Source organism: Cololabis saira, chromosome 12 (genome assembly GCF_033807715.1).
Source record: "Cololabis saira isolate AMF1-May2022 chromosome 12, fColSai1.1, whole genome shotgun sequence".
Classification (NCBI taxonomy): domain Eukaryota; kingdom Metazoa; phylum Chordata; class Actinopteri; order Beloniformes; family Belonidae; genus Cololabis; species Cololabis saira.
The window spans coordinates 1,370,318-1,380,635 of record NC_084598.1 but is presented as its reverse complement, the minus strand read 5'-3'; the positions used below and the strand labels follow the sequence as shown (position 1 = coordinate 1,380,635).

Genomic DNA, 10,318 nt, shown 5'->3' with positions numbered 1-10,318 from the left:
AATATGAACAAAAGAAAAAAAGTAAACATAAATATATATATATATACACTATAAGGAAAGAGTGAATGGGAGAATAAAATAAAATAAAAATGTACATGGATGGGTGGAGGAATATTGCACTGAAAGGATGGAAGAGTATGTCACATACATTATGGACAGGAAATAGGAAATATTAAATATTAAATAGGAAATATTGCACAGTGTGAGGTAGCTTAAGAGTTCAAAAGGTTCACAGCTTTGGGGAAGAAGCTGTCCCTGAGTCTGTTGGTTCGGGATCTTAAGGACCTGGAGCGCCTCCCAGAGGGCAACAGGTCAAAAAGGTGGAAACCGGGGTGGGTGTTGTCCTTTAAAATGTTCCTTGCCCTGTTGAGGCAGCGGGAGCTGTAGATGTCAGGGACAAACGGGACATTCAACCTTTTATTCAACAACTGACATCTTTCTTTTGATCAAAAATGATTTTTTTCAGAAAACAGCAGCTGTACATCAGATTCCTGAGTGGTACACAACCCCTTGTTCTGTAAAAAGTAGAAAAGTAAGCAATAGTAACTTAACAAAATAAGAGCAGTTCTAAAATCAGGTACCTGAGTGATTTACAGCCCCATCCTTTGAATGATTTAAACAAAACTATGTAAAATAAATATCAGCACACTGCGAGCTGCCTTAGTGAGTCACAACATTCTACTAAAACAACTTGTAATAAGATAAAAAAGCTGAATTTGTTCTGTAGCGTGAAAATGAACTTTAAGCTAGTTTTACAAATTCTTAATCATTTTCATCAAAGCAACAGCGTGCAGTAAAATCTCTTTGAATCTTAACAAATTCAGATGAAGAGAAACTTGAACACTTGAGCAAATGTTTTCAGTTTTCTTTAACAGAGTACCGAGCAGTGCAATGAATCCAACTATTAAATAATGTAGTTAAGTATAATTAACTCTGCATGTGTGACTGTTATGTCCAACACATGGGTTTTAGCTAATATCCACACAGCTACATGTCATAGCTTCATTTGTGGTTTCTGTTACAGGACAATAGATTTGTTTTGAGTTCAGCATTTGTTGTATGTTGACATACGCTGTACTTTCAGTGAAGCAAGCACATTTAGCTCACACTGTTATGTCTAGATAATCGGTTCATTTTCTTTTACTTTGAGTTATTTTCAGTGGCAGTAGCATCCTCCTGTGGAGCAGGCCTGGGGTTTGCAGACAAAATTGACTCCACTACTCCACTATATCTATCTATACATATATATATAGGGCCAATCTTGTTCAGTTTATACATGCAGCCATTGGGAAGTATAATCCAGAATCACGGCATACACTTTCATTGTTATGCTGATGATACACAGCTCTATTTGTCTATGAAGCCGGATGACACAGAACCGTTAGTTAAACTTCAGGCATGTCTTAGGGGACATCAAGGACTGGATGTCCAGAAATTTCTTGCTTCTAAATTAGGTTATCATTCTTGGTCCAGAGCATCTTAGGAAGGGATTAGATGGTGTTGCGATGGCTTCCAGTGCAACTGTGAGAAACCTTGGTGTTGTTTTTGACCAGGATTTGTTGTTTAACCTGTATATTATTTAGGTTTGTAAAATAGCATTTTTCCATCTCCGTAACATCGCAAAGATTAGGAAAATCCTCTCGCAGAGTGATGCAGAAAAACTAGTTCATGCGTTTGTATCTTCTAGACTAGATTACTGTAATCTGTTATTTGCAGGATGTCCAAGTAATTTTCTGAATATCCTCCAGCTGATCCAGATTGCAGCAGCGCAAGTGCTGACAGGAATCAGCAGGAGAGACCACGTCTATCCAGTGTTAGCGTCGCTCCATTGGCTACCTGTAAAATTCAGAATCAAATTTAAAATGTTATTACTTGCTTATATAGCCTAAAACGGTTTAGTTCCGCATTAATGCAAGATCTGATAGTGCCTTATGTTCCTGGCAGAGCTCCAGGCACCATTAGTATGAAACCAACTTCCAATCTGGGTTAAGGAGGCTGACACCACCTCCACCTTTAAAACTAAACTTAAAAAATTTCTGTTTAGTAAAGCCTATAGTTAGTGTTTAGTAGTAACTCTAGCTGGTGTTGGTAAATCTCTAGGTAGTGTAAACTCTAGTGTGTTAGAGTCGCTCCTGTAATTTCTTGTGCTGGCCCCCCCTTTTCTTCTCTTTCTTCTCTTTTGTTCATGGTGCAGCATCCTCTGCTGGTGGCGAAGAGCATCTCTGAATGCACAACACCGGAACCTGCAGCGTGGGAGTGAGAGGGGCAGGGTAACGGCCCGGGCAGGCGGGGGAAAGATTTGTCCGTCAAGACTCCTCTCCCTGGCCCTGCCCCTTCTCAAACTTTGCCCGACCCTGAATTTAACCTGGGGCTTGTTGATTGGGCCGGAGCTTCGGGAGCTGCGTGCTGGCCTGCGGTTCCCACCCCCGGTCATCCCGTTGCTGCTTCCACCTGCCTGCGGTCCCCACCCCTGATCATCCCCCTGCTGCTTCCACCTGCCTGCGGTCCCCACCCCCGGTCATCCCACTGCTGCTTCCACCTGCCTGCGGTTCCCACCCCCGGTCATCCCGTTGCTGCTTCCACCTGCCCCCGGTCCCCACCCCTGGTCATCCCCCTGCTGCTTCCACCTGCCTGCGGTCCCCACTCCTGGTCATCCCCCTGCTGCTTCCACCTGCCTGCGGTCCCCAAACCCCCGGTCATCCCCCTGCTGCTTCCACCTGCCTTCGGTCCCCACCCCTGGTCTTCCCCCTGCTGCTTCCACCTGCCTGCGGTCCCCACTAACATGTCAAGAATTGAGCCATTTCAACCTTTTGACTTCTGGGAGACGTAGAAGTAGGACATATCATGCTGTGTCCCAAAGAATAGTATGATATTCTCTCTCTCCTTCATTTTCTGGAATACTTTCATTAACCTCAATATGAACACACAAACCCATGATGCTGTATTAATATATGTTTTATTCTGCTCTCTTTTTTTAAAATGTTTCAGTAGATTTTATTTTCATATTTACAAATGTCTTACAGATCCTCTGTGCATGAATATATCATCACGGCACACGCAACGGCACAACATTGTTGCTCAGAAATAGATCACTTTAAATCACATTTAGTTAGCATATCATTTTATGACTTTAACAAGAACATAATAAAGACATAGTACAACAATAACAATTGTTTCACTGTGTATTAAAATGTAAATATTTATTATGATGTGGCTTGATAAAACAGAAATATAAAGAAAATGAAAATTATAAACCATAATTACTTTGTATGGAAGCTGAACAGAGCTCTGATGAATGAATGAGTTTTGCCATAAAGTTCCCTTTAGAGCAGAGCGCTTCTTCTAATGAAATAAATAATCTGTCATTAAATAAAAAACTGCTGACAATATAAAAATACATGGCATTATACTGTAGTTCACTGAATAAACCAAGATTTCTTTTATAAAATATCATACTGACATGTAGAAAAATATGCCTCATAATATTTTGTAAAGGTTAATAGCTGTAAGCTTTTATTGTGCCACACCAGAGCAGTCTACTGACATTCGAACAAATGTCCAAACAAGGAACACACAGAATACCATTTTGATATGGTTGAGTATATATTCACACATATATATATATATATATATATATATATATATATATATATATATATATATATATATATGTATATATATATATATATATATATATATATATATATATATATATATATATATATATATATATATATATATATATATATATATATGTATATATATATACATATAGCAGTGGGCTACTTGATGTATATACATATATACTCAAACATAAATCAATTAGTCAGTGATATCAGTGCACCTTTGGATAGAGGGAGAGGATGGTGATGGAGACACTTGTTTAAAACATTTGTGTCATCACCAGCATAACAGTATTTCAGCCCACTGAGTTCAGAACAAAGGTAGGCAGTGTCAGCAATCCTATGTGAAAAAGGAAACAACATCCTGCCAGAAAGCCAGAACAAGAGCCAGGAAATGTATAAGGATCGTATAGATGAACACTGCTGGATCACTGAGGCGGTTCAGCCAACATTAAAGTGAGCATGCAGCATGTCACCACACAACACAGAGGATGCTGTTGCAACTGCTGAACATTCAGGCAGATTGTTGCTGGACTATAAAAGTAAGTCTTGCTTTTAGGAAGAACATAAATGTCAACCGGAGTATACTATACTATAGCTATACTTTACTATACTATAGAGAGTGGTTTATACCCGCTTCCCTCTGTCTAGACCAGGGGTCTTCAACTTTTTTAGCCCGGGGACCCTTGGATGAGAGAAAAACAGAGCAGGGAGCCCCGCTTGGAATTATTCTTCTTATTATTATTATTCTAATTCCTGACACGGGAAACCTCACCCGGCCGGACACGGAAAGGATGGACAGATTGATGCAAACGGTCATTTACATTGTGTTTACAGTTGATGAAACTTTGGCCTCTTCAGACGTGGAAGGAGTACAACCTGATCTCACAAAAATCCGTGAAATGCCCACGACCTCTCACCACTATTTTCTGTGGCACCAACACAGAAATGGTATAATTCCGTGTGAGCACCACGGATATTGTACGTATGCGAAGTCAATGGGATCCGTTGTCGTGATATAAACACGGATTATTACATTATTATTATGTATATATTATTCTTTATTATAGTGGCTAAGTTATGAGTTTTTGACGCGCAAGTTACTGTTTGTTACTGTCAGTTTGTAAAAGCATGTTTTTAACGCTGTTTTAACAGTGTTTTAATGGTGTTTTGATGATTTTTAACAGTATTTTGACGGCGAGTATTTAACCGTGTTTTCTAGTATTTAACTAAATTTGAGTATTTAACCATGTTGTTTGCTGCCCCCATGACGACGGAGGTGGCGTAAGTGATGTGAAATTATTATTTTTAGCAAAAACCAGAGCGTCGTCCATCCACAAAATATCATTTTTAATTGCTTTTGAACCAGGAAGTGGAGACAGGCGGTATTTAAATTAATTGTTTTAACCATTCTCTCATTCCGTGAAACACAGGGAATTCCCTGGGAATCCCCTCTACGTCATAGAGTGACGAGCGGAGATCCTGATCACGTCACGAGGCCCCGACGTGGACGTGTGTTTTTTTTTTTTTATTTATAAACTTTATTTAACATTTCAATTTATGGATCGTGGATGTGTGGTGATTGATTACTGTTACGTGGAAGTAAACTGTTAAATAAATTGTGCTTTTGAATGGTAAATATTAAAATAAACCGTGCACAGGTACATTTACAACTTATATTGAATGCCTGTGAATACATCAATGTCATTTACATGACGTTAAATTAAGTATCCTAAATAAACAAACATATCACATTTACAATTCCTTAACATACATCATCTCTATAAAATGTAGCTACTATTTCAGATGCACTACATAATAGATATATTCAATTGATATGGATATGTTGATATCCATATCATCCATATGATATGTTTTTTAAAACTTTTTTACACGTTAGGGTTAGGGTTACTCTAGGTTTACCCAAACCAATGTGACTACAAATATGGCGCTGATTAGCATAAAGCTGTATAGCATGACTCTAGGGAAATGTAGTTCTTAGCTAATATGGGTTTTTTTCACAGCAATGGAGGTTGTTAATACTAAAATAAGAGTGTATAGTTTAAGGGCATGATACACACATTTGTGTAAATATATTTTAAATATATCATTGTTAAATGTGTGAAAATAAATTTTTTAATGTTTTACCTTTATATTATAGCGCCACCTAGTAATGACTACTCTGGCATGATACATTAGATCAAGAACTTTCCATAACAGTTGGTTTCATGTCTATAGTCCCTTTTATCGCAGAATTATAACCCTTTAAAAATGCATCAAGGTCATGGTTCAATGGTCATTATTTCAAAGCAGGAGGCATGTATGAGCAAATTATATATTTAAAATATATTTACACAAATGTGTGTATCATGCCCTTAAACTACTATGTACACTCTTATTTTAGTATTAACAACTTCCATTTCTGTGAAAAAAAAAAACATATTAGCTAAGAACTACATTTCCCTAGAGTCATGCTATACAGCTTTATGTTAATCAGTAGCATATTTGTAGTCACATTGGTTTGGGTTAAACCTAGAGTAACCCTAACCTTAACGTATGAAAACGTTTTAAAAAACATATATCAATTGAATATATCTCTTATGTAGTGCATCTGAAATATTAACTACATTTTATAGAGATGATGTATGTTAAGGAATTGTAAATATGTTTGTTTATTTAGGATACTTAATTTAACGTCATGTAAATGACATTGATGTATTCACAGGGATTCAATATAAGTTGTAAATGTACCTGTGCACGGTTTATTTTAATATTTACCGTTCAAAAGCACAATATATTTAACGGTTTACTTCCACGTAACAGTAATCAATCACCACACATCCGCGATCCATAAATTAAAATGTTAAATAAAGTTTATAAATAAAATTAGAAAAAAACACGTCCACGTCGGGGCCTCGTCACGTGATCAGGATCTCCGCTCGTCACTCTATGACATAGAATAGCGTTAAAAACATGCTTTTACAAACTGACAGTAACAAATAGTAACAAAAACTCATAACTTAGCCACTATAATAAAGAATAATATATACATAATAATAATGTAATAATCCGTGTATATATCACGACAACGGAGCCCATTGACTTCGCATACGTACAATATCCGTGGTGCTCACACGGAATTATACCATTTCCATGTTGGTGCCACGGAAAATAGTGGTGAGAGGTTGTGGGCATTTCACAGATTTTTGCGAGATCAGGTTGAAGGAGTAACGTTAGGCCGAGCTGTAGCGTTACAATCTCCAGCTTTAGGCTTTGTTATTGTCACAAATGTATCCATCAGGTCTAACTAGCGTTAAATATGAAATAGCCAAGTCAATTTCGCAACAAATCTTTCTTAAACAGCTAGCTAGCTGGTTTTTCCCTCTAAAGTTGACATTATTCACATGACTCACGTCATGGGAATAATTTATGTAGAGTTGTAGACTAAATAGTTATTGTCAAAAGTAGATTATTATCGCCTGTTAATGGAGTTTTCTCAATCAAATATATACATATATGATATATATATAGCCTATACTGTATATTATTATAATTTTTTTTAACTCACAAATTATTTTGGTTAAAATTGCCTTTATTTTTTTTTAAGTTGGAGGACCCCCTGCAGTCCCCCTGCTTGAAGACCCCTGGTCTAGGCAGTGCCCCCCCCCCCCCCCCCATGCTGCTGTTCCTCCACCTCTCCTCCCTCCTCTGGGCTCAGAGCAGCAGGACCGGCCCCTCACTCCCCAGTACACGGTGACATCCCCCCCTCGCTGAGGTGCGTAGGCACAGGGGCACCCAGCTCATCCACACACCAACAATGGCCGCGCTGCATGCCCTTGGATGAGCGACACTGTGGGAAATTAAATTAGAATAGAGTGATATTTTGAAAAGGAATCAGAGTGGAGAGAGTTAGAAAGAGGGAGACAAAAGCAAAAAAAGATACGTCATCATATCACAGTTCACAGCTGACAGCTGAGAGGCAGTGGAGTCTAAAGCCTGATTTAAGGCTCTGCGTTAAATCAACGCAGAGCCTACGCCGTAGCCTGACCTGCACCTCCCAAAAAATGGAACTATGCTACGACCCAACGCAGACCGAGAGGGCTGGGATTGGTTTGCTTGGTAGCAACGCATTTCCGGTTCCGGTTCTCTCTCGGTCGCCATTGTTCACTGTGACCGGAAAAGCCAGAAGCTAAATAAAGAATCAACTAGAGACGACGATAACAATAAAATTGTTGTAATTCAGCCACATTGGAGGGTTTTCAAGCATGAATCACCTTTTCTTTTCTCCGAAAAAGAACGCAACCCCCTAGCGCTCTGGGGGGGTATTGCACCGTGGAGAAATGGAGTGACGGAGAAGTCTGAAGGGTTCACGATGGCGTCACGGCAACGGCGTAGGCTCCGCGTTGGTTTAATGCAGAACCATAAATCAGGCTTTAGTCTGACACTTATACAATGACAAAAATTCAGAGCGGGCATACAGTATCTAAGGTCTAACAGGTCACCTTTCATCATGACTCCAGTGCTCCTAACTGTTACCTGTTTTGTCCTGTAGAAGCCCCGGGTGTCACAGTTGGGGATGTAAATGTCACGGTCAGACTGGAAGACGGTTGGTTCCAGGCCCCTCAGGACGATCCCTAGCAGCTTACGACAGGGTGCCTGAAACCAAGGATGTATAACTTCAAACATCACAGATTACAAAAATGGAGATTCTGATTCAAATCTTATTTGATCAAAACATGTCAAAGTGAATCCCAGAGGATTACCAACTAAGATGCATTATTTGAGACGGAAGCAGATAATATAATATATTCAGATAAGATAATATGTATGTATCAGATGTCACATATGTATAACATCATTAAAAATCATCGATGCACAATGCATCAGCTTTTTCAGACAGAAGTGACTAGGCATTTTTTTTCCAATCACTTTCAATGAAAGCGTGTCATCTGGGTTATGTGCTATAGATGCAGACCTATCAATTCTTGGAATGAAGTAGAGCCGACGACAAGAAACTCAGTTAGTTCTGCCGCATAGCAGCACACACATCCTGCACTGTAACGCATGGATTCAGTGCAGTGTGTACATGCCACTGCAACGCCAACAACACTGGCAGATCTGTGATAAGAGCTGCCTGGAATGCAATGCAGCACACCAAAACAGCTTTACACATCCATTACCTTCATTAATTAGATACCCTAAAATCAGAGCTTCAACTTACTTTTTCATTTTCACCACTGTGTGAGGGATGTGGACCTGAGAGACAAAGGAAATGCTATTATGAGAAACCATCATTGAAGCATCATAGCAAATAAACAACAGTCATACCAATTATACAATATTTACTGTTAAATTGAATTCAAACTTTGTTATACATATTTAGATTTTCTTTTACGCAATATTTAAGCAGGTATCCAGAAGATATCTGGACCTAATTTCCCTCAATACTTTTCCTTTTCATGTTGTTAATTCCAGTATCCCGGACTGAACAGTAGATGGAGACCACTGCAATGTAAAGCAGAGTATATATAGGAGGGAGGGATAAGTGACACTGACAGTTTTACATTCATTTGAATTTCTCTGATGAGTGGATGATATAAGGGGCACATAAGTGTCACATGCTTTATTGCAGAAATCATTGTTAAATATTATGAATTCACAAAACAGTTAAATGCAGGGATTTATATTTTCACACACTGATATAGAGTAAATACAGAAGCTTGTTGAATATAATTCTGAACCACAATTTTTTCTTAACAAGAGGGTTGTAAAGATATTCTTGTCTACAGTGACACCAGAGGTGTCTAAGAGAAGTACTGAGTGCTAAAGGTTTGCAAATTAATTTGTGGTGCAAAAAAGGCTGCCTGGCTTAAATGTTAAAACACTAACCAGCCTTTTTCTTGTGAAGTGACATACATTCTAATATACTGCACACCCAGCAAGGCCAGGGGTGGTATGCTATATGCATAATAATGTTGCAGAGACTATCACTATATACCACTGTCTTCCAAGCCTCCTGGCAGTTTCCATGCATATATCTGCATGTATGTGCATGTGTATATGCAACTAATTACACAAATGTATATGGAATGAGAGTATAAAAACGTACCTTTTGGGTGGGGCCTCTCAGTCGGATTAGTTCTGTTGTGTTTGGCGCAAATTCCCCTTCCCTGCAGCAGAGCCTGCAGGGGGCTGAGCTCCCTGGGGGGGGGGACACAGCGCAGCCCCCTGGCACAGGTCAGGGTGTACACACCGCACGGCTCTCCTTCAGCCAGGACTGACATGCTGCCAGCAACAACGTGCCCCCCTGGGGGGCTACCCACCTCTAATGGATCTCTGCAAGAGGGACAGACTTTGAAGGGTCCCAAACGGCTGGCCCTGGTCCATGATCCCCAGTCAGCAATCAGCATCAAAACTACAGCTGTTAAGTTGAAAAAGAAAGGCATCTTATGTTCAAGTCTCAGGGTCTGCACACTGTCTCTCTGTTTCTCTTTCTCCAGTCCTCAAGCTTGTATACAGTAGTGTTCCTTGGTGCTTTGCCAGATGAGTCCCCTGCAGTGCCAGGAGACACAAATAGAGAATAAGAGAGACACAGCAAAGCACCAGTTTTTAAAGATGTGAAAGCCGACGATAGAGAGTGAGGGAGAGAGGGAGAGAGAGAGCACAGATATGACACCTTCAGGGCTGAGACGGAG

The 10,318-nt window shown here is 39.5% G+C and overlaps 1 protein-coding gene across 1 annotated transcript; it reads right to left on the bottom strand.

The window, feature by feature from the left end:
- Positions 1–7,359: 7,359 nt before the first annotated feature.
- igfbp6b (insulin-like growth factor binding protein 6b) lies at positions 7,360–10,108 on the bottom strand. Its single transcript, XM_061736945.1, has 4 exons — positions 9,733–10,108; positions 8,845–8,879; positions 8,160–8,279; positions 7,360–7,473 (listed from the first exon to the last, which is right to left on the bottom strand). The coding sequence occupies exons 1-4, from the start codon at positions 10,067–10,069 to the stop codon at positions 7,360–7,362; spliced, it is 606 nt and encodes a 201-aa protein (XP_061592929.1). The 5' UTR covers positions 10,070–10,108.
- Between the last annotated feature and the right edge of the window lie 210 nt (positions 10,109–10,318).